Genomic DNA, 25,112 nt, shown 5'->3' on the forward strand with positions numbered 1-25,112 from the left:
GGTCTGCATTTCTAACAAGCATTTAGATGACGCACCAAGTCTAACTAGCAAGCCTCTATCGTAGGTGAAGAAACGCTAGTCCACAACCCGTGAAAGATGTTTTGGAGACATTTGAACATCGGGATGTTCATATAAAGGTCTAGATGACCAGGTCCTCTTGGGAAATTTTGAGAAGTGGCCACGCAGGGCTGGAAGCCCCACAAGGTGACGACAGGCTGGAACCGCAGGAGTGGGTGACCTCATGAGGGACCCGCGCTTCCCGGCTGCCCCCTGCAGGCGTTTTGGCCTGCAGTCCTCCAGCCAGGCTCCTGAGATCCCTGCTTCATGGGTGGATAGCTGCAGACCCAGAGCGAAGCTTTTTGCCCAGGGTCTCTGGGATGCTACACAGCCTTCAGATTCCAGCCTCTGGTTGTCAGACCTTCGGTCTCTTTCATTTGAATGAATGGGAGAGCAGGGAATCAACTTCTGCGACCGAAGCTCACTCGCTGTGCACTGGGGTTGGATGAGGGAATGCGGGAACCAGTACTCAGAGCTGGGAGGAAAGACCCCCGTCACCCATCGCTGCAGGACACAGCCAGAGGCCGCGTACGGAAGTGAAGGCATCGGAGGCCCGTGTGGATGGTCAAGGAGAACAACAGAATGTGTCTCTCGTTACTCATTCAGATCATTTATTAAGAGTGAAAGTCGGGCCATCCCATCTGTGTGATATCACCACATGAAAAGTCACATACATACTAAGGAGACCCCACAGAATTGAGAGCCTTTCAACAGTACAGAGCCATAGATTACAAAATTAAAATACAAATGATCCCCCGAATTTGGCAGGAAAACAAGTACAATATGAGGAGGCCTGGAATGGAAGGGCACTTGCTTTTTGATAAGGCAGTTACAAAATGGAACACGAACCCACACTGTGAAAACATTCCGATGGGCATCACGGACAGCAGATGCATACAACAGGGGTCCTGGAAACCCTCCGTCCCTGGTGACGATGTGCTCGTGGAGTGAGAGCAACCGAAGGCTTCGTGGCTTAGGACACAAGCTAGATGAAATAAGGGAGTGTAGACATTTCTACCTTAACAAGAGGTCCCACCTGGCCCCAGACTAGACTCCACCTCAGAGTGTCAGATCCACTTCACCCTTCCTAACCTTGAACTTGGAAAACAGTCCATAATAAAATGAAGAGAACAGAAAGGCACCCCAAAGCACCATGCTTCCTAGGCTGAGACCTTGAGTTCACTTCTCCTTTGGTTCAACTGTCTAACCCAGTAAGAGGGACTGGGAAGCCGTGAATCACAGGGCCTCAGAGTTATGTCTGTCTGAATCAGGGCCAAATGAATGACACAAGCCCAAAGGACCACCTGAAAGGCAGAAGACTGACCAACAGATCAGACAGCAAGCCCATTTCGTGAGAATTTCAATTCCAGGACAACACTAGAGCTGCTCCCACCAGGACTTCTGAACTCTGGTCTTAAATCATCAGCTAGTTCTGTTCTCCCCAGACATTCATTTGGCAAAACTCAGCTGACTCCTTTCCTGATCATGTCGCACAGCCTCGAGTCCAGCAGCCTGGTTCATAGCCTCTGGGAGCCAGGCTGGCCTTGGGAAACCTCTCTGCTCAGTGGCAAGGTCTCAAACATCTGAAAGCAGCTTACTTTCAACAGGACTTGAGTTATGTGCAAGTCAGAGAGTGAGAAGAGCTCTGGACAGGTCAGGAGGACGGAAGGTTAGTCCAGACCCCCCTGTGACTCAGACAGGTCATTCTCAATGTCAGTCTCCTGTCTTTAAAATGAATGATGGGGCAAGAACAACCTTACAAGGCTTTCAAGCTTGAAAATACGGCACTTCTCAGACATGGAGACATGTGGCGTGCCCCTCCCCCAAGGTCCCAAGCTTTGTTTTTGCCATAAAAATAATGTGTGAAGTACTTGTAGAAATCTTAAAGTACAAGCTCTCAGAAGCCATGGAGCCCTTAAACTCCAAACAGAGCAATATTTTACAATCTCCTAGCTAAAAGTTTTCCCAAGTGATGTGAGCATCAGCTTTTGTGGGGCTAGCACAGAACCTGGGCCCCACCCCTTCTTAGGTTACTTTATTAGGCTGAGAGCATCCCCTTGTTCCTGACCCCCTCCATCCATTTCCACAAGAACACAGGAGAACCAGGCTGATGGGGTTTCTGCAACATCCTTCATCACGGAACTAAATGGATCCATGCTGAAGGGGAAAGACAGCCAGGACACCAAAGTTATCTATCTGCTAGATGCTCCTTCCCAAAAGACAACTGCTGTGCCCTGGGATAGTGCCAGCAATTAGGTGCTTGGCCAAGATGAGTAACTTGTTCCACACACTGCCCCCAAACTGGGCAGAGACTGAGATAGAAATGACAGAGAATATAGAAAAGCCAGAGGTTTATGGAGATTGAGCAGGCTTCCCCAGGAGGTAGTGAGTTCCCTGTCCTCAGAGGTGTTTAAGCCCAGACTGCCCAAACCCTTGGTGGGACAGTTGCAGGCAGAATGTCAGCACCTGTGGGGAGACTGGACTGATGACTTAAAGACCCTTTCCTAGTTTCTGGATCTCAATATTATAATGACTGAGAGCCTTCAGGTGACTTGCATGAAGCAACTTCTCTGGGACCCATGGTCTGGACAGGCTATTTCAATAGACAAGGCCCCCCGAGTAAGTACCCGCTCCTACTTTCTCCCTTCCACCAGGGAGCTGTCCTGCAGAATATTAACCAAAAACTTCCCACAAAATAACCAGTTGAAATGCTAAGGTTAGATGTAACATTCCAGCCACAAACAATTACTAGTATCTGTTCCTGGAAGGCTAGTAATATCAGCCATGACAGGAACTTCTACAACTTGGCTGCTCTAATGCATACGTGCAATTCCTCGTCATTTTCCAGTGCCAATCCTGAAGCCTTTGCTTTTAATCTTTCATGGGATTCGACTATGAACTTCTTCATGTGATGCTGCCAACCTAAGAGTCCATGGAAATAAAGTTTGTCCATTTGTCTTTTTAAAACCCTAAGTCGACGCAACACGAGTGGCAGGCTACAGGCACTTCCACGTGACAACCGTCAGGGCATATGAAAGAACCAGACCAGGCTGGGCCGAGGCAGGAACTGTATGTACTCTTTAAGCAGAGAAATGTCAGCTCTGGATTTCACATTCCAGTTTTGCCCAGGAGCACCAAGAGGAGAGAAGGCAATGTTGCAACATTACAGGTGGAGAGAAGCGCAAGAGTCCTTGGCAGGTGTAAAAAAATGTAGGCGGCCATGATGAACACTGCTTTCCCCAAACTCCACTGCTTCGGGGCCATTTCTAACAGGTAGGAGTTGCCTGCCCACAGATGAAGCCTTGGGAAACTGCAGAAGGGCTAAGGCAAGTGGCTTAGTGGTTGGATGAAAGAACAGATTTCTGCACACAAGAAAATTGTAAGTTCATGTAGTTTGGTCTTTCCTCTCATCTGACATGTTTTCAGAGACTGAAAAGATACCCACAGCCTCCACTTTCCAAAACTACCTCTCTTTTAAGGGAAGGTGGCAGGGTGGGGGTGGGAGTCTCCAGTGTGCAGAGCATCTGGTCGAAGGTGAGCGTTTCCCCAGACTTCACACCGGAACAAAAGCATTCTCACAGAGACCCGGGAACAGATGGATCCTAACACCACAGCTTCTTGTATACAAATGGACTGCTCTCTCTCTCAACTAGGAAACCAATTGCTGTTCAAGAAATAGTGTCATGCCCTACACATCAGCAATTTTTGCTTCAACATCAGAAAGATGGATTTTCTCAGTAAGAGATGGACATTTCCAGAGAGCAGGTGACCAAGGCCTTCACCTGTAGGCGCTACCTGCCCCCAAAACTGTGGCCTGATGAGAAAACATTCCCCTTAACAGAGGGGGGCCTGGTGTTTGATGCCTTCAAGACTTTCTAACTCAGTCTCTCAGGAGAAAGACCTATATAAGCATCAGAACTTTGGGCCTTCTTGATGTCTGCCCATCAACATCCTTCAGCTCTAAGCAGCGAGACAGTCTCTACATACTGAATCTGAAGGACTAAAAACACTCAGAGAGCACCTTGATGTGCCATCCACAGCTGGGTGTATGAAAGCAAGATCCCCTCATAGCCTAGAGTATGTTCTATGTACATTCATTTATACATATGTAAAAAGGCTGCAATCTGCTAGACATGCATTTGGAACACTGGTGAATGCTTTGCTGCAATGGAACACACTGCATTTCAGCGAGGGGGTGGCCTGTCCCCGGTCCACAGACAGCATGGTCCTCTGCCCCACGAACAGACTGCTTAGCTGGAGGTCGTGTTCGAACTTCTCTGTGCTGATGCTCAGAGGAAGCCGTTTATGAGACATGAAAACTCTCTGCCGGGCTAGGCCATCCACGGCTTCTTTTATAATTTAAGGCTTAAGAAAGCACTCACGATTAAAACGGAGTAGGAAAATGATACTTTTGACCATAATATGTGTCAAGATGGTCAGAAATTCAAATCCAAGTCCTAGTCTCCTCCTTTCTCCCACACCCATTCACATCCTTTGTCCCCCAACACACTGATCAGAAACGTTTGTAAAAGCATACTTTTGGATATAAAGCTTTGTTTTCAAAGGAGACTTTGGCTCTGATATAATAAGATATAGGAATCTGGGTTTCTGAACTTGAAAAAAAAGCCAGGTAATTATTCATACTTTAAAAAGTTGTTTTAGCCATCTTCCTCCCCCCAAGAGGGAGGCAAACTGCTCACAAAAATGAATATCAGATGGCACTGACCTCTGTTGCTCAAACCTATGATTTGCTGGTGACCCCGAGCCTAGGGAGTCAAGGCGTCAGACTTTTTATTCACAGAAATGGACTTCTGAGGAGGAATCACATGATCCTTGGCAGCTTTCTTGGTGATTAGTATTTCTGAAAACACGAGCCCCAAATCACTAAACAGCTCCATTAAAGTCAAAGCATTTATGGCCTGCGAGGATGACTGAAGTCCTACTTCCCAACTTCACCCCAAAGAGTAAAGCATAGACTTGTGTGCAAAGAGCTGCGTCTCCTGTGAGGGCCCCTGCATCAGTGTTTCTGGAACCTCCACAAATATAGCTTAGTACCTGCAACTGCCCTCAAATCCTCCTCTGATGAGAAACCTCCTTTTGGTGCTTCAGATTTCCTCCACACTCTAGAAGTCAAGTGGTGAGCCACAGGAGTGCCAGCGGTCTCGTTAACTGCAGGTATGAAGTAGATGCTAAAAGGCACAGTTAGCCCCCACTCCCCGCCGGCACTAAGTGTGGGTCTACTGTGCGCCAGGCAGGGGCCAGTGCGGGGGACCACTGTCACACTGACCAATCAACGACAATGCCAGCAACAAAGCGGGGCACGCCTGTCCCCAGGAGACTCAGGTCTGCTCACGCTCCTCTGGCTGACTGTACCCCACTGCTCCTCCAGGCCTATACCTCACACAAGGCAGAATGGTCGTACAAGGTGAGTACCAACATATTTTTTGTCCCACATTTCCAGGAGAATTGACTTAATGCGCTGTTGAATGCTGCTGTACGTCATTTTTAAATCTCTTAGTGCTCTTGATTTTTCAGTCCGGTAGTTGCCTTAAAAGAAAGTCTTTGTATACACATGCTGAACATGAGAATATAATCCTCCTGACCAAAAAGATTTATAGTATTCATCATTCAACTTTTTTATTTACAATAAAATGTAACAGTCTTTATGGGCTTACACGCAGATTTCACCTGTGCATTCAGCATTATACTTCATTCCATGATGCATTCAGTCCTCACTCGAGCTGTTTGCTGCCCTCCGATTTCTGGTCCAGTCGACTCTTGTTACTCTTCACCATGTAGATGAAGTAGGCGAGTGTCTCTTTTTCATTCACAGGTATGTTCCTGAAGTGTCGGCTGACGGTCTACGTGGGGGAAAACACCAGAGTCTGTTAAAGCATCACCTACATCAGGGCCACAAATCCTGCACTACGCAAAAGAGGGAGCAGGGGTTGGCGTCTAGAACTAGGAAGGGGTTTTGATTGCTGCAGAACTCAGACACTCTTCTCCCCCAGGAGGCAGGGTGATTCGGTTTCCAGGCCTCTTAAAGCAGTACTTGAACCCACAACATTGCCAACGTGCAGTTCTGTTTCAGTGGCAACCAGCTATCCATCATGGGACAATCTCAAGAGCATCCCTAAGGAGGATGAGGCGGGGATGGCTCTGCTTGGCCAGCTGCTGCCATCACCAGCTCTCAGGCTCTGGCACCACCAGGCAGAAAAGTGTTTTTTTGTTGTAAAAGCATTATTTGAGAGAGAGAGAGAGAGAGAAAGAGAGAATGAGCAAGCATGAGAGGAGAGAAGGTCAGACGGAGAAGCAGACTCCCTGCAGAGCTGGAAGCCCAATGCAGGACTCAATCCATGGGCTCCAGAACCATGACCCGAGCTGAATGAAGGCAGATGCTTAACTCAGTGAGACACCCAGGTGCCCACAAAAGTGTCTTTTTAAAACTGTGTCAAATGAATTGCCAATTGGTTAGATGTAAGTATTTGACCCAAGAATTCATCTAAATAGTACACAGCTGCCTTTTGAAAGACATATCACATTTGAAAAATAATTCATTTACCGTGCACTCCTGACACCTGGCTTTGTTTTACAAGTCCTGAGAATGCAGATTTGCGCCTGCCCCGCCTCACTACCCCTTTCAGCAGGGTGAATGCTGGCAAAGGGGTAACGTGATCTTATGGTAAGAAGGAGGTGTACACTTCTATCTATCTTTTATCTAGACGCTGTGGAAGGAAATTTAAGAAAAAATGATGTATCGGCAAGAAACCTCTAAAGGAAAGACCAAAAACCAATGGGGCTGTCGCCATTTAAGGAAATTTCTGAATGGACTGAGGGGGCTGGGACAGATCAAGAGTCCGAGAACTAGCACTATAGAGTGGTGACCTCTGGATGGAAGCACTGTATTTTTCTTTTTTCCACTTTCCCCATTTTCAACAGTAGGCAGAAAAGCACATTGAAAAAAGAGGGTAAGAGGTAACCTGCACAAATGCCCCTAGGACAGAAGTACCAAGCCAGGCCGTCAGTACGTTCCAACAAGGGCCAAGGGAGCATTCCCCTCTCCTAACTGTCTTAAGAGCTCAGGGTAGGAGAAAAATTTCTTGGGTTCTATTCATTATAATAAATACTTCCATTACCAACGTCAGAGAAGAAATCAAAGGAAAAACTGAAGAAAAAGAACAGCTCCTACAGAACAGGAGCAATTGTTTTGGGGTGATTAATCTGACATACCTGATGTGCAGGAAGGACCGTATTTATGCAGAATCTTACAAAACGAGATTCAAACAAATGCACCAACAAAAGCACGCTCAGGACTTATAATCAGGAGCCTCAAGAGTCCAGGCTCAATTCTGCTACTAATTTGCCATCTGATTTTAAGCAAGTCTTTTCCTCTCTTGGTGCCATGATTTCTCTTATAGAAAGAGGACCTTTCCAGGTCTTACTGCTGTGGGATTCTAGATTGTAGGAAGAGAGGGAACAGGGAATTACTTGCAGAGCTACAGAGGGCATTAGGATCGACATGCATAGCAGCAGGGAGAATCAAGATCACCATCAGAAGCATAGTGGTGGCTCTCTCTTTTTGCAGTGCAATTTGTCTACCTACTTCTGCTAACTGGGCCTTATTGAAGCCTGGTCTGGTCTGCAATTTGTAGTGTCGTTTATAACGCCGTAGAGTGTTCACCTGCAACTGGAACAGATCAACCTGGAGAGAAGAGGAGAAACATGTTATCCATGACCTGACTAGCCACGGCTCACCGAGAGCACATTATGTGCCCAGCACTACACTAAGATGGACGGGGTGGGGAAGAGGACTACGGAGATGTCTTAGGAATGGTCCACTGAGGACTAAAAACTGGCTGGGAGGACAAAAAAAAAAAAAAAAAATCAAAACCCAAACAAACAGTGGAAAAGATTTCTAGCTGGAGAGGGGTGGTCCCGGGAGGCTCACGGAAGCCATAAAGCTTAAGCTAAGGAGAACAGGGCTAGACTATGGAATGAGAGAAAGACCACGAAAGACCACGAGTGCAGGAAGCCAGGAGATGAAGAGACAGACTCAGGTGTCATTGGTAATCACGATGCGTTTAAAAGGTGAGACTGGAGGGCAGCATGTCTTGAAAAAGCCGAAGGAGTGACACAGGTGCGGGCGGGGGGATGTTCAGGAAGATGGATCTAGTGGGGGTTTGTAGGGAAGACTGATGGACGGGCAGGCAACGTTGTTGTAGCAGTGATCAGAAATGAGATGCTTAAGTTGAGCTTTGGAGGCTGCTAATACCGGAGGGGTACACCAAGCATGGGGAGCAAAGGTAAACCCAGACAGGCATCCTGGAGGAAGACAGGCCTGAGCTTGGTAGCGGACCATATGGCGGGGCGTGAGGAAGGACTACGGGAGGTACTGCTGTTCCCAGAGTTCTTCCCTAGGCTCAGCCTTCAAGTGCTGGAACCCTGACCAACTCTCCAGAGAAAACTCGAAAGCTACTGTGGCCAGTGTACAAATCAGCAGGTTAGGTTGGGGATCTCTGCAGATGACTGGATAACAGAGGGAAAGGACCCCCCCTTCTTTTTCTAACACAGGAAGAGAGGAAAGCTGCACAGTCATGAAGTATTGAAGGCCCAGACATTGGGCTGCTTTTACCTGCCTCTAAAAGAGATGTTCTTGCTTCAGGCAGGTGGAGGGCACTTAAAAACAAAATGAATGATCAATATGAGGGACCAAAGTCCTTCATTCTTTTCAAAACATTCCTCAAACCCCCTTTTTTTTTTTTTTGTAAAAAGCAATGAAATTGAATACATCCATTTCTTTATGAAATAATAATACTAATGCTGAAGGCAATAGAAAAATGCTGTAAACCAATGCTAGAGAAAGGGACATAGGGAAGGGTGGAGGGAAAGGACCCTATTTTCAAAGGTTTTCTCCACATCTTCAGACAAAGGCCCACCTACTCTTTCTATTCCTACGCAGTCATTTCCACTCTGAGCGCTAACAGGCGGTTGCCTTATGAAATATTCATGTGTCAAATATTCAATGTACATTACAAACGGGTTTTCTTCTGCTGAGTCTTAAGTGAAAACAACGTAGACAGAAAGAAAATTCAATACTCCTTCCTGTAGCCTTGCTCAATAGGCACCAGCACCTTGAAGGTTTGAGAAGCCTAGGTCTCATCATCCAGTGCAACGGTTCTTAGCAAAGAACGGTTTTGCCCCCAGAGGACATCCTCTAATGTCTGGAGGCATTTTCTGGATGGTCACTACTGTGGTGACTGGCATCTAATGGGTAGAATCCAGGAATGCCGCTAACCATCCAACGATGCACAGGACAGCCCCCACGACAAAGACTCCTCTGGCCCCAAATATCAACAGTGCCAGGGTTGAGAAATCCTGGGCCCTTATAACTGACTCTGGAGTGGCTCCTGGGGAACCAGCCTGGACCAGGGACCAGAGCTGTATGAACTGACAATGTACACCTTTATTTTGCAGATCAGAAAACAGAGGGCCAGGAACTCCTCCCAATCCTTACAAAGCTTAGTCTCCAACTCTAAAGGCAAAAAAAAAAAAAAAAAAAAAAAAAAGTTTTAAGAAACTTGACACTGTGGTTATATTCCAGAATGTATCAAGGGCTTCTTGCAGAAAGGCTGTATGGCCTGGTGCACAGGGCAGTGGCCAGAAGACCCCGAACTCTACGTGTGACCTCAGGTCTCCATGCCTGTCTGTAAGATGGGGCAGTGAGACTGACTCATTTCTAAGTTTTCAGGTCTCAGATTCAGTATTACCATGATTCTATGATTTGCTTTTCAAATAAACCACAGCAAACAAAGGGGACTAAAATTATTTACTCCAAAAAGCAGACCAGACCAGAGATAAGGATCACATTAGAACCCACTTTTCCAGCTTTCTCAAGCAGATTTCTTTGACTTTTACCTCAGGAATGTCAGTGTCATGCTCAGGAGAATCTCCGCCATCGTCGCTTGTCTTCCTCTTCCTTTTATTTCGTACACTCTGGATGAAATTTTTGTGGAAGTCGCAGATATACAGGTGCCTTACCTGATGGGAAGCAAATTAAAGTGAGACTTGCCAGTTCCATGGGAATAGCAACAGGCAGCTCTCGAGCCACGGGGCTTCTCTCCTTTGCAACGCATTGAAGAGACAGAAGGAAGAGCAACGTGGAGACCCCAATTTCCAGGAGTTTACTGCTGAGTTGTAGAACGAGAAGCCCACAAAGGGACACAAATACTACCATCATACCAGGCAACAGCTCATAAAAGTCCCCCCTGAAGGCCAGAGACAGTAGGTGGCAGGGCTTCACCAAAGGGAGAGAGACTTGTGGCTGGGATAGTCAGTGTTTTGGTCTCTGACTAAAGAGGATTTATGGGTAGACAGGAAAGATTCTGAATTAGAAGATGAATCAAGACTTAAGAGGAGTTTCAAATACAGACTACAAGGAGATTCGGCGGTAGGGGACACGAGAACAGCTTAGACTTTCCTTCAGACAAGACAGAGTCCCCCAAAGTTTTAGAAGCGGGGAGTGATATGACCTATAGGAGATGTGAATTTACAACAGGCTGGAAGGCAATATCCCAGGAAGAAGGAAAGAAGGGACAGTGTAACGGGGAGACTGGACTTCCCACTTTGACACTGACAACAGCTACTACTGCAGCAGGACCTCTCTCTGAAAAACGTTATTCCTGTGTATCCCAGTTATACTTCTTGCACCACCACACATCTGGTCCACAAAGAGAAGTGGAAAGAGATGCAGAAACTCTCCTTCTCCCAGAAACCACATGAAAGAAGCTGGATGTTCCCGCCGACCTTTTTTCCCCTCACTTTAAAGCACTCATAATTTGAGGGTTTTTATTTTATATACAATGAGATGGCATTAAGGTGAATAGGTATCTTGGATATCTGCAGGTAGGTATCTTGGATGACCCATTCAAGGAAGTTCACTTAATACAACTTAATGAAGCCTCTATCCCTCGCATACTGACGGAAACACTGGTGGCACTTACTGAGGCCGTATTTCCAGATCAGACCGCGCCGGTTTGAGCAGACGCGGCAAGGAGAACCCTGGCCAGATTTCCTCAGATGGCTCCAGTAGAGCTGCCGGTGACCCATCTTGCTCTCTTGGATGCAATGAGGTGAAAGGAAAGAGCTAGCACACGCACGCCTCCTGCCAACTTTCTAATGCAGGTTGGAGGCATATGGGCAAGTGAAGGCGGCAACTGCAGCTGAGAGGTGAACATGTTTTTATTTCAGAACGTAAGCACCAAGGGTGCCTGGGGGAGCCACTCCAAACCCTACCAGAAATGAAATGCCTGTGTAAATGCCTTGGGGTTGTTGACACTGAAACAGATGCTAAACAAATGTTCTTGAGAGACTTCCGAATTTGTATTTATTCCCTAAATTCTTAAGACAAAACTAAGTTGATTGGAATCCAGCACTGATTCAGATCTCTGCATGGAGAAAATAATGAAAACTGCTTTTTAGTCAGTGAATTAGCACCTTCATTGGGTTGGATTGGTGGGTCCGGGCACTTTCTGGTTTACTCTGCGGCCTTGACTTGCAGACAGCAAGCACTCTGAGTGTACCTGCACCAGCACGTGCCATCCCTCCTGTCGGAGAGCTGCGTGGGCCAGCAAAAGCCACCGTTTACATATGGTCACAAATTTGAGTATCTTGGCTGGAGTCCATTCTGCCAAAGGACTTTTGGACACAGCCTGTGTCATTGTCCCAACAAACCCCTCCTAGTCAATGCACAGACCACTGGCCATGCTGTCACCAGGGAAGAAAGCATACTACTCCTCCCTGACGGGAAGCTGGCCCTCATGTTGGCTAGTACCATATGGAAACTCTGAGATGAAGCAGCTGCTCAACTTCGTAGAGGGACATACGTGGTAGGAGAACAGGTGATTTCCTGAAGCTGTGGCTGGGAGGTTTTAGGTCAGGACACTAGAATAATGGAATTCTGGATGGGAGAGAACTTAGCAATCACTACTATAACCCCACTGGCCCCGATCTCATTTTCTATAGAGATAAACGGAAGCCACACAGATCTTGTTATGATCTGGCCAAGGTCACCCAGGCCTTCTGACCCCTCGTGTCCTTTCCTACTCCAGCATTTTCTTTTCTTTCTTTTTAAATTATTTATTTATTTATTTGACAGACAGAGATCACAAGTAGGCAGAGAAGCAGGTGGGGGCGGGGAGAGCAGGCTCCCCACTGAACAGAAAGCCTGATGTGGGGCAGGATCCCAGGACTCTGGGATCATGACCTGAGCCAATGGCAGAGGCTTTCACTCACTGAGCCACCTAGGCACCCCATACCCCAGCATTTTCTTTATACTCTTCTCAACTTCTACTTTTCTCCAGCATAAAGCAGAAAATGTCAATTGGAGGAATGTTTGAAAGCATGTTATGTATCAATAGCTCATAGAGCACAGCCAATGTCTACATGAACTGAGTGTAAGCTGCCTGAGTTGGATTTCTGGTGCTATTATTTTAAAAGGTTCTCTGCTAGGCCCTTTTACAAGATAAACAGTCATTACTTCTCCTTCAACATTTTCAAATATGTACCGGTTTTCAGAAATTTCAGAGCTCAGAGGCCTTTGGGGGCTAGAGGTGGAAGGAGGGTGGCAGCAAAGGCTCCAGTGTTTTTCTTTTCTCTTTCGATTTCTGTAACAGCTAAAAATTCTCGTAACATGGCAGTTTCTTAGATTGAATTCCTGCCCAAGCCTGTGAGAATGAAGTAGAATCCCCTTCAGAAATAATGATTCTGCACCACCACCTAGAAACAAATTGTGAGTAATTCCACCTTGAAACACTACTCCTCCAGAGCGTCACTTTTGGGGAACTCCACTGCCAGGCTCATGCTGCCTCTGTTGTAGGCAGTGTGTGTGAAACCACCAACATAGCCCAACACAGGTTTCCCAGCGAGGTCACTGGGTAAATGGAGCCCCAGTGGTAGCAGCACAATTGCTCAGATGTCATGGCATCTAAGGATTTAAAAGAGCTGGAAATTTCTTTCTTTCTTTTCTTTTCTTTTTTTTTTTTTTTGAGGACTGGAAAACATTATAAGCTGCTCAGGCAAAGGCTCCCAACCACCTACACAATAGGTAGGCAGCGTTTCCAAGAGGATGAACTCACTGCTGTCTTAGAATTAGGCACTTCATTTCAATACGTGTCCTAATCTGGACCACCTTAGTGTCTAGCCAGTTGTTTGCTTTCCCTTGAATTCCTTTCATTCATTCACTGATAGAGATTTGTAGTAAGAAAGTCATTAACTCACCCCCAGCCATTTTAAAAAACAGCATCTTCCAAGAGTGGCAAATGTACTGCAATTGTTAACATAATACAAATAAATTGCTGGTAGGAGGGAAGAGCCTGGAAGAAGAGGCAAAGATTTTTTATTTATTAAGACTTCATCAATCAAGGCTTATGGCATGGGGCTTGGAAGTAAGTCAGATAATGGATTTAAGAAATTAACCAGCCTCTTAGTCACTGGGTGAGGTTGGCACTGTCACTTCTTATCTCTGGGCCTCAGTTTCACCTGTAAGATCCGAAGAAGAAAAGTGCATGTCTTTTCAGTTTAAAAAGCAATCTCTAATTTCCCTCAACAGTGGAATTTTGGTCCTAAAAGAGAATGGATGTTAACCACCTGAGCTTTTAGCTGGGCTACCTGAATATTAAATATCCCTTAACTCATTTCCAATTCCTAATCACAAGGCAGCCACTTAAAGCTTGCAGCAACAGATGTCAAACTAAAAAGTTCTTAATTGGTTGACAATAGGCACATCTTTAGAATTGTTAACTAGAAGTGGTGAAATCACACAGGGAAAGTTTTCCTATAATTAGGCACAAAACACAGGGCGATTCTATTCAAATTCAAAGCGCTCTCCCCAACGCCTTTCTAAAGAAGCTACCCCTAAGAAAAGTGATTTTCTTCCTCCCCATCACTCGGACTGCAAAGAGCTTCCTCCCAAGACTTGGTCTTGGCCATATTTCTGCCACATCCTTGAAAATTCCACCTCCCCATAGCTGCATGCGAAGCAGCGAGCTCGGTGACCCTCTGCAGAAGCCAAGGCCGCGGCAGGGGGGTGGGGCGGGGGGAGTGGGAAGTAACTGCCACCTTTCCTTTTCTGAAGGTATAACAGGGTTCCGAGGAGAGAGAAGTTGAAGAAGAGCCGGGTCCCTTCATCACCCCCTCCCCAACACTTGCTCCTTCGTGGGCCAACAGAATTAACACAAGTCTCTCGGCCCCGATATCTAAACCACTACAATAAGCCCTAAACTGCTGTTAAGTGTTCCCAGGCAGGAAAGGTCCTCGGAAGCCCCCCTTCCTCCGCCCCCCAACTCCCCGGATTTGGGCAGAATCCCAGTCCGAGCCCGTCTGCGCTGAAGCGGCCTTTGAAATCCCGAGTGCAACTCCCCAGTTTGCAGATAAAGGGCGGCGAGGCCCAGGGCGGGGAGGGCCCCGGGGTCCGGCCCGCAGCCAGGGACAGCGGCCGAAGGGTGGCGGCGCGCGGGGACCTAGCCGGGGACAGGGGCGGGGGCGGACTCACGCTCTTGTCGATGTCCAGCTTGAGTTTCTTCTGCGAGATGCTCTTCTGGACCCTCTTGCTGAAGGAGGCGTTGCCCGCGGGCCGGACGCAGCGCTCGCCGTCCTCGATGAGGCAGCAGCTCTGGCCGTAGCCCGGGGCGGCGGCGGGGGCGGCGGGGGGCCCTTCGCGGCTGTCCTCCTCCGTGCTAAAGCCGTTCATCTCCCCGCCCCGGGCCAGCCCCTCTGCGGGAGGATCCCCTGTAGGCCACTCTGCGGCCGCGCACCCCGCGGGGCAGGTCGCCGAGGCCCCCGCACCCGAGGGTCCCGGAGTCCGTCTCCAGACCAGGCGCTGCTCTGCCCCGCGCCGGGGAGGCCCGGCTCTGCTCCGCCGCGCTCCGGCTCCTTCGGCCCCCGGCCCCGCGCCTCCGGAAAGCCCCTTACTCCCCGCTCGAGGCCCCGGGGTCGGCTCCCGCGGCTCGCAGGGCCCCGCCGGGGGTCACCCGGAGGTGCCTTCTGCCGGGGGCCCAGAACCGTTACCCTTCGGCGGGGGCGTCCGGGAGGGCGTCCCAGGAAGCAACCGGTCCCCGGGGACTCTGGACCCGGCTTGCCAGGGGGTTTCCAGGGCCCCCGCCGGCTCCCGCCTTCTTTCGGCTGCGGGGCAAACTCGCCGCCGGGCAGCTCCCCCGGGGTGGCGCGGCCTCCCCGCGCGGGGCCCGGCCTCGAACCCGCGGCGCCCGGGCCCCGGGGCGCGTCCGGCTCGCCCCACCCCTGCAGCCACTCGGCTGCGCCCCGAGTCCCGCGGCAGCCCCTGGGCCGCCCGGCCGCCGCCCGCCCAAGGCTCCGCACCACAACAGTTCGCTCCCCCGCCCTCCGCGGGACAGCGGAAGTCCCGCCTCAGCGCGACCATTGGCTGCGTTTGCTCTCTGGGCGGGGCCTCCGCCGCCGCTGGCATGCTCCATTGGGCACCTCCGCCGCCAGTCCTCGGAGCCTGGCTACTTCCTGGACTCTGCTGGGATGGGTTCAAAGTAGAGAAAGTGGAAGAGGGAAGAGTTACCCGGTGCGGGCGGGGAACGGGGCCGCACTCTCTTCAGGCCGGGGGAGGGATGGTGAGCGGGGGTCTGGCTGGACAGAGGGCCAGACTCCCGGAACAGAGGAGCACATTCGGGGGCGTACGGAAGTGCAGACGTGGGCGGGGGTGCCGAGGGACAAACATAGGGAGGGGTATTTGAGGGGGGACCTTACGGGGATAGAGGTTCTGCCATGAGAAGGACAGACAGGGTAAAACCGAAGAACCGGGGTTCAGAGGACCCGCAGACCGGTGGGACGTAGGGTGGATGAAATAGGACAGAAAGCCAGACATGGCGGGAAAGACTGAGGGACAAGCCGGTACAGATACGTGGAAAGACATGCAGAGGAGACGATGAGGGACTGATGGCGGGTATTGCAAGGTAGTCGGATGCTTCCGGGCGGCGGAGACTTCAGACTGTAGAGACGGACTGGCTTGGTGCGCGCGGAAAGAGGAGGAGAGGGAGGAAGAAGACCCCTAGGGGGCTTGGGTGACCCCTCGGCTGGGAAGAATCGGAAGTCATTATAGGATCTAGAGGGTGGACTCGGCGAACCGCGGGGAAGAGGAGGGGCTGCGGAGCACGCGGAGAAAAGGTTGGGGGTGGAGGATCAAGGGCCAATCTCCGCATAGGGAAGGGCTTGCGGTGTGCCGAGTCCCTCGCTGGAGCTCTGTAAGCCGTAGCTTCTATTTCAGCCTTCTGGTCTGCCTGCAAGGTGACCGTGCCCTACCAACACTCTGAGCTTGGGGTTCGGCGCCAGGGCATCACACACACTTTAAAAGGCCTTGGGGAAATCTTCTAGTCTAGCACCCCAGTTAGGCCACCGTTGAGTCACAAATGAGGGCCTGTGGCCCGTCGTAGGGACTAGACCAGGGTCACGCTGTCATGCAATCATTTAGGGATGGGTAGCATTGACGGGGGTGGGGGGGGGGAGATGGGGGAAGGGTGGAGAGGCGGTACGGAGGGGCGAATGTTAGGTGTGCAGGTGTACCTATTTTGGTAGTACTAGCTGGCTTGGCGTTGAAGAGGCTTCTTGTTTGCGTCCTGATGAAAGAGGGAAAACCACCAGTTTCCATGTTCTTAAGCAGATGCCCTGTGATCTTAAAATTTCTTCAGTAACTTTAACCATATTTGTACGCTCTAGCCTAGTAATTTCACATGTGGGGTAGCCATTTTAGGAAATTGGCCTACCAGAGAAAAAATAAAACGATGATGTCCGTTGTAGGAGTATAACAGGAAAATTGAAAAAGAACCTCAAGTTCCACGAGAGAAGTGGTTAAGTAAACTAACATCTTCAGAATGAGATGTTTTGTGATGTTTTCCACATTTAAGGTAGTTTCAACATCAATGTAAATTTTTTCTATATATAATAATTCATCATTTACTCTTCAACAAAGAATTGATGAGTTGGAGAAGTGCTCTATTCATGGTAAGTTAAAAATGCAGGATATAAAATTGCATATGGGATATGATGTGTGTACATCTTAGTTTAAAAAAAAAGGGGGGGGGGAAACAAAGCAACTATTTGTGTATCAAATGTACACCGAAGTACTAATAGTAATTATTTGTGGGTAGCGGAAATATGGCTGATATTTTTCTCCTTTTGGTCTACTTTGCATTTTCCCCAACAAGCATTTACTGCTTTTGTAGTAGGAAGAATAGAGTGAAAATTAATGTAAAAAAGGGCACAGTTTAATAAAATTTCTCACTCAGAGTTCATACATTCAGAAGCAAATTATCGAGCATATTATGTACACTCCTTTCAGGGTTGGCCACAGGAAAAGGATAGAACATAATCGCTGCCCTAAAAGAGAGTATCTTCTAGTAGAGGAGCTCAGATACATATACAAAAAACAGCTGGGTATCCGTACAAGTCAGTGTGTGATGTTGGTTCCAAAGTTGACCTGTATAGGTGAGTGCTCTACATTTCCCACATATATTTCACCCTTAAATTTTTTTTTTTTCAATACCCCACTTGCATCCAGCGCCAGGCTGCTACAAAACACACAGCTTCCTCAGCAGTAGCTTCCTCTGGCATTGCCCCTAGAGCAGGGGAGGAGGACAGACAGGTGACTTTTCCTTGGGTGCTCTTTCTCAGCCCTACGGGAATTGGCTGCTCCTTATCTGTTATTTCTGTATTCTGTAGATTTCTCTTTACTCTCTTTTACTACAGTACCCTGTTATAATTAATAACCACATTAATTTTCCTCCTTTCAAATTGCTGTGTGATTTCTGTCTCCTAATTGGACCCAGACTGATAACCCCAACCTCTGTGTAATTTTTTGAGTAGTGGGGGGCATATGCTTTTAACTACCCCTTATATACAATCCTAGAGTTTTCCTTCCAGGAATATTTTATTGTAAGTTTTCCCCCATGTTATTATGTAGTTCAGTTCCAAATAGCAATATTTGGAAAAAATTCTGATTCCTTTGCTAGGGGAGTAAATCCGGAATTCCAGAAAGGAAATATAAATATTCAGATAATGAAGAAATGAATAGAGAAAGCTTCTGTGATTCTTGGTCTGCTTTGTGTAGGATTTGAGATTGTTGAAACAGTCAAGAGAATCTGCTTTGCTACATTTATAAATTTAGGTAATTAATTTACGACAGTTGCTTAAGTGCTTAGAAAGCTCTTGCTTTTAAGATTTTCAAGTTGGCCCTGTTGGGCATTTAAAGTGTTTGAGAAAATTAGGCATATTAAATTTGTAATTGTAGTCTGAAATGTCTAAGGGAATTTGATTAATTAAAGCTGTAAGTCTATGAAATGTTTAAGGAGGACTGAATGTACTAAAACTTCAGAATTAATTCAACAATAATCAAAGAACAAGTAAAAGTGATCTTATCTTTATACAAAAATCACTAGATTTATAATAGAATAACAAGATTTGTCAATTGAACATAAGGCCTTTGACAAAAGCTAGGTTTTATAATGGGCAACTTGAGTCTGTAGCTGTAAGATTCTTTTCCATGTCCAAATCTACCTCCAGATATTTAAAATCACAGGTATATAACCCCCAACCTTATAGTTCTAGCTGAGGCCTCTCTTCTGAGCTGCAGAAAGCAACATCCAGTTCTTTGCTCAGACGCTCAAGAGGCATCGCATACCCAGATGTACAAGTTAGAAACTTTTCTGTTCCCCGAATATTTTAACTATACAGCCTGTACCCCTTGATTCTCCCTGCCTTTCACCCCACTCAAAGCCCACCCATCATCGAAGCACATTCTCCATCCGAAAGGTATTTAGAATCTGTCCCCTTTGCTTCATACCCTAAGGCCAGCAGCACTAGCGGAGGGCACTATCATCTTGTGCCTACAATGCATTACTGGCCTCTGAGCTGGTCCCTAAAACACTCTCTTCTGACAGAGCCTCCATACAAACCAGACCTTGCTGTACAATTCTTAAGGCCTGGTGCCAGCTTTCCAGCACATTCTAACAGTTCCAGCTACTATCTCTTGGCTCCGTTGCCCTGCCCCAGCTCTGTTATTCTGCCCCAAGTTCCTCAAATAAGCTGAACCCCACCCTACCCTGAGGTCTTTGCATTTGCATTTAGCTCTACCTGGAATGTGGTTCTGCTTGCTCCTCCTGATGCACAGCTGGCTCCTGCCTTCAAGTCTTAGTTTATTTTTTTTTTTAGAGAGAGGGAGAGAGATGGTGGAGGGGCAGAGGTGGGGGGGAGAGAGAAAGAGAGAGAGAGAGGAGAGAGGGAATCTTAAGCAGGCTTGGTGCAGAGCCTGATGCGGGGTTCGAGCTCACAACCCTGAGATCATGACTGGAGCTAAAATCGAGTCAGATGGTTAACTGATTAAAGTTAAGCATTAAAGTCTAAATTTAAATGTCACCTCTGCAGAGAGCCTTCCCTGATTAAAAGGAACCCCCCCTCCCCCCATTGCCCATTGCTGTTCTCCTTTCAGTGTCTTTTCTTATTAGCACTCACCACAATGTGCAATTGTCCCCATTTCGAATATTAAGCTCCATGAAGGTGAGGACCGGGTCTGTCCTGTTTGTTGTAGCTCCAGGGCATATGACGCTAATTCTCCAGTTCTGGTGGCTAATAAGAATGAGGTTCAGCAAGCATTTTTCAATGAATCACTTTATTTTTTCAGAAAAGATTTGTTTATTTATTTGACAGAGAGCGAGCACAAGCACCGTGAGTGGCAGAGGGTGAGGGAGAAACAGACTCCCTGCAGAGCAGGGAGCCCAATGATGGGAGCCAAATGCAGATGCTCCACCCACTGAGCCACCCAGGCGCCCCTCAACAAATCACTTTAAATATATCCAACTATACCAAAAAATTTATTAAGTAATAAAAAAGATACAAAGCAGTATGCAGAGTATAAATTCCATTTGTTTTTCTGAAAAGGTTTATACACAAATACATATTTTATGGAAACACGAGAAACTAGTCATTGTGGCTGCCTCCACAGTGGGAACTGTAGGACAAGGGAAGAAAGGTAAGAAGAACTTAATTTTTACAACCTCTTTTCCTATTGCATATTTTACAATGTGCCTATATTTCTTTTGCAATAATAAAAACCCATCTTTTGGTATTATTTAGTAAGAAATATGGAATACCAAAGAAGTTGGAAGAATCTCAGATAAAGGATAGTCATTTAATTTTTAATTTTAATTATTTAATTTTTTAAACGATTTTATTTATTTATTTGACAGAGAGAGACACAGCGAGAGAGGCAACACAAGCAGGGAGAGTGGTAGAGGGAGAAGCAGGCTTCCTGCCCAAGCAGGAGGCCAGATGCAAGGCTCCATCCCAGGACTCTGGAATCATGACCTGAGCCTATGGCAGACCCTTAATGACTAAGCCACCCAGGTTCCTCTGTTTTTATTTTTAAAAAAGATTTTATTTATTTACTTGAGAGAGAGAGGGCATGCGCAGGGTGAAAGGGGACAGAGGGAGAAGCAGACGCCTCACTGAGCAGGGAACCTGACCCGGGGCTCGATCCCAGAACCTGAGCCAAAGGCAGCCATGTAACCTACTGAGCCACCCAGGGGCCCCAAGTGCAGTCCTTTAAATGGAATAGATTTAGCTTTATGAAAAACCCGCAATATTGTCCTTCGGTTCCTCATCTTGCTGAGGACCTGTGAAAGCTTCCCCTGACTCTGGCACTTGACAGGCATCGGCCGTGGGCCAATGGTAGCCATTGGTGTGGTGGGCAAGAGTAAAGACCCTGGTGTGAACTCCGGCTCTGCCCCTTCACTAGCTGTAGGACCGCTGACAGCTCACATGAAGCCTATGAGTCTCCATTTTCTTCATCTGTAAAATGGTGTGATAATAGTACTTCTCTGATGGGGCGATTGTGAGCATCTAATGTGTTCTTGTGAAGTACTTGGCACAGCGTTGTCTCGTACCCAGTAAATGTTCATCCATTACATGCTGATGCCCCTAAACTTCCCCTTGTCCCCAAGCTGAGATTTCTGCAGGTTAGGGAAGGAGACATCATCTTGCCAGATGGCGAGGCTGTGCTCAGTTTTCACTCAGGCAGTCGCCATATCCATCGGCACGGCAACAATTGGGAGACTACTTGATTATTTTATTGTATCTTAACCTCACCTTAAAAAATTTTATAGGAGGAAAAATCAAAGTACCAATAGTAGTGATAAGAAGTATGTGTATATCAAGAAAGTGAAGAGGGGCGCCTGGGTAGCTCAGTTAATTAAATGTCTGCCTTCGGTCGGCTCAGGTCATGATTCCAGGATCTTGAGATGGAGCCCCGTGTCAGGCTCCCTGCTGACCCTGCTTCTTCTTCCCCTGCTCTCCCTGCTTGTGCTTTCTATGTCAAATAAATAAATAAAAAATCTTAAAAAAAAAAGGAAGAGACAATCAACAGAATGGGAGAAAGTATTTGCAAGCCATACATACAATAAGAGACTTGTATGAATATATAATGAACTCCTATAATTCAACAATAAAAAAGACAAGGCAGTTAAAAAGTGGGTAAAGTTTTTTTTTTTTAAGATTTTATTTATTTATTTGACAGACACAGAGAGACACAACTGAGACCACCCAGGCACCCGTTTGTTTATTTTTAAGCACCAGTGTCCATTAAAGCATTTTAGTTGCATGCATATATTATTACATTTGGGGCTCTATCTCACAACCCTGAGATGATGACCTGAAAGGAAAAAATCAAGAGATGCTCAACCAACTGAGCCATCCACATGCCCCAAGCATCTTTTTTTTTTTTTTTTTTTTTTAAAGTAAGCTCTAGGCCCATTGTGGGACTTGAACTCATGACCCTGAGATCAGGAGTCACGTGATCCACTGGCTGAGTCAGCCAGGCACCCCCTTATGCATGCTTTTTGATTATTGAAGAAAAATAACCATATTGGGGGTATAGTAGGAAAAGCAGGAAATATATCATCAAAGATTGTATTAAAAAATACAGGTGTAATTGCAACTGATATACTCTTTTTATTCCATAGGAACAGATGTGCCCTGTTGACAAAATAGAGCCTTTGTTTGACTCTCATTAGTCCCATTTTCAGAAACCAATTATGTATGGAAGTGGGGGTGTATGTGCCTTCAGGGGAAAGCAGAAGATCCCTTTGCCCTTTCTGATTCTCCTTCCTTTAACGCTAGATCACCAAGCAAACTTCTCCTAAGGAGTAATTCAGCCGATTCTAGGAGGATGCCTATAAATATTGACAAATAATGACCTACATTAAATAAGGTGTCTTTAAGCTGAAATACACATAAAACAAGGTTATGTGGCTCTTGTGGGCGGAGGCTCATGGGAGCCCACCTCTGTACTTGCCTCAGGGGTGTGGTTCAGTATTTGCGAATTCAGTGTTTGCAGTGATGCAATAGAACAGAATGACTGTGAACAAAGGGAATGAGTTATGTATCAGCAGAAGTGCCATGAAGGAGGCTACATAGCTGCTCAGCATGATGAGAATGATGTGTGAGGAGGTATATTCTTGACAGGGTGGGCTGGAAGTTTCTTGGGAGGGGAAAGCTAAGCTAAAAGCTAGGACTCGAAGTGTGGAAAGAAGCTGCCAGGTGGATAAGTATATCCCAAGTGGTGGGACCAGCAGGGTTCTGGAGGTGACAAAGACTTGGCCTGTGGGGACCTGAGCCCTGCTGAGGAGGTGGTGGAGAAGCAGGCAGGGGCTAGTCTGGAAGGACTGTTAGGACCTGGCTAAGAAGTTTTCATTTTCTCCTAGAGGCCTAGGGTAAAGTTACAAGCAGTGCAGCAGTAATCAGGTGTCGCTGGGCCCTTGTTTGTTTTCGCCACTAGGCTGAAGAGGTCACCAATTGTCCCTTATTCACCTCTGTATTTCCAGGGCTGAGGACAGAGCTGGGGCCAACTACTGCGGCACAGAGCGTGGACCACCGCGGGCCCACAGTGTATATTTCAGTTTGCTTTTGTCGTCTGAATGACCAAGCCCTGGGATTCTGCAGCTGTAGCTGTCAAGAAACTGTCACAGGGACTTTCCCCACAATGTGGACAACCCCAGGATTCAGGCCTCAGCTTCCCAGGCTGAGAGGCCAATGGTGGGGGAGCTCAGCGCTCAGCTCCAGCAAAGGCAGACCCGTCCTCCCTTTACTCCCATCCTTAGGCAGGAGCTGGCAGGAGATCAGATGCTACTTTAATTCCAAGGGGCTCATGAACAAAAGCTGCCAAGTTGCTTAGAAACCTGCTTTTCTGAGGGTTCACCAGGTTTTCCTTTGTTTCTATGGCATTGTGTGTGTGAGTGTGCATGAGCACACTGAGGACCATCACCCTGCCAGGTCTGCAGCAAGCGGGACCGGAACGTGAGAACTGCAGGCTGCCTGGGATACCGTCGCAGTCCCCAGGTATCGCCAAGCCAGGCAGCCCAGGCGTTTGAGGGGCAATAAAGGGGAGCCAGCTGCCTTCGGCCAGAGGTGGACAGAGCTGTGAGCAGCTGCAGGAAGGAAGCTTTGGATACTGAATCCTGCACTCACTCGCTTCAGCAACAGCCCAGAAGCCCTAGCATGGGAGATACCAACAACAGAACCGAGAGGGGACACCACTCTCATCCCCTCGCTGAGCTTGGAAAATAAATTCTTGAGATCAGTGTCACTGCAAAATACCAGATGTAAGATTTGTAGGACCAAGGCAGTCCTAGCTGACCATGATCTAATTTGGTCCCCTTCTTCCCACTGTCATGTGGGAAATCTGAGGCCTGGGGAGTGGAAGGGACTTTCTCAAGAACACCTAGCGTATCACAGAGGTTGGAGCACTCTTTCTCAGAAGGTCTGTGGGCTGTGAGTGGAGGGAAAATAGCCTAAAGCATAAGCTGGCCCTATATTATTCACCCATTTGTCCCTTCTTCAATTACTTATTGAGCCCTTACTCAGTGCCAGGAGCCCCAACAAGGAGCTAAAATGGATGAGAAATTGAATTTCCCCGTCTTCCCACCTGCTCCAGTGAGGAAGGACCTTTCCTCCCAGCAATCAGTAATTTTGAGATTCTGGCTGTCCTGGATTTCCACGCCTACTATGCACCCAGCACCTTGAGTCATTCCTGGCTATACATGTCAGCCAACGGCACATCTGATGCTTTCACCCTGCCTGGTTAAAAACCCTCTAAGAGTTCCCACTGCTTTAAAAATAAAGCTCAGAGACTCCTTAACATGGCCCACAAGGCCCTGCAGGGTGTGGCTTCTGCCCTCCCCACCTCCTTCTTTCCTCTTCTCTTACCCTGCTCCCGCCTCACTGACGGTCATACCTGTCATGCTCCCCCCACAGGGTCTTTGCACATGCTGCCTGTACACATGGAATGTTCTCTCCTCTCTCTTCTTCTTGTAAAGGAATTTAATCTTTATAAAAAGAAGCCATTACAATTTTAGAAGAAAATTAAGTTAATATGGACCTTCTGGTTCCAGTGCACAAAACCTGCCCCTCAAAACCTTCCCCGCTCCTGTTCATCAGCCTTCTCCAGGCCGTGGGTGGGTCCACAGCGCCCTCTGGTGGGCTCTGGGTGACAGCACCAGCAGGCAGCTTCCGCCCTTGGTCATAGCAGTCCCACACCAAGTCTCAACCACAGAACCACAGCTGAAGCTGGAAGCATCATCCAAAACCTTCCCAACTTTATGGCAGAACAATGAGGCCAAATAGGGGGCAGGATTTGCCCAAGACCTTACAATCCGTTGCAGAGCCAGGCCAGCCAGAGCTCTTTCTATCACTTGGCATTACATATATCTAATATGCAAAGTATCACCATGTTTTGGTAGGTAAAAATTTGTGGCTGATAGGTGAGCATCAGAAATGAACTCTTTCATGTTGTTCTGTCCATCCGAAACCTTCAAGTCCTGGCTGTAGTCTGTAGGACCCTGTGTGGGCTACCCACCTAACCCGGGAAGCTCACCTCCTTCTGTGCCTTCAACATGGGAACTCCTTCCTGCCTCAGGGCCTTTGTACTAGCTGTTCCCTTTGCCTGGAGCCCTCTCCCCCGGAGCTGCATCTTGGATCCCACTCCCTTCTGT

The 25,112-nt window shown here is 47.6% G+C and overlaps 1 protein-coding gene and 1 long non-coding RNA gene across 2 annotated transcripts; one reads left to right on the forward strand and one right to left on the reverse strand.

The window, feature by feature from the left end:
• Positions 1-646: 646 nt before the first annotated feature.
• Positions 647-15,449, reverse strand: SAP30L (SAP30 like). The gene is made up of 4 exons (XM_082725149.1): positions 14,606-15,449; positions 9,973-10,095; positions 7,661-7,759; positions 647-5,918 (listed from the first exon to the last, which is right to left on the reverse strand). Exons 1-4 carry the CDS (start codon positions 14,801-14,803, stop codon positions 5,790-5,792), a joined length of 549 nt encoding a protein of 182 aa, XP_082581275.1. The 5' UTR covers positions 14,804-15,449; the 3' UTR covers positions 647-5,789.
• A 2,680-nt stretch (positions 15,450-18,129) lies between these two features.
• Positions 18,130-23,715, forward strand: LOC309861836. The gene is made up of 3 exons (XR_014310226.1): positions 18,130-18,238; positions 20,008-20,098; positions 22,947-23,715. It is a non-coding gene; the product is annotated as an uncharacterized lncRNA (long non-coding RNA).
• The last annotated feature ends 1,397 nt before the right edge of the window (positions 23,716-25,112 follow it).

The sequence above is a fragment of the Mustela nivalis genome (assembly GCF_964662115.1).
Source record: "Mustela nivalis genome assembly, chromosome: 3".
NCBI lineage: Eukaryota > Metazoa > Chordata > Mammalia > Carnivora > Mustelidae > Mustela > Mustela nivalis.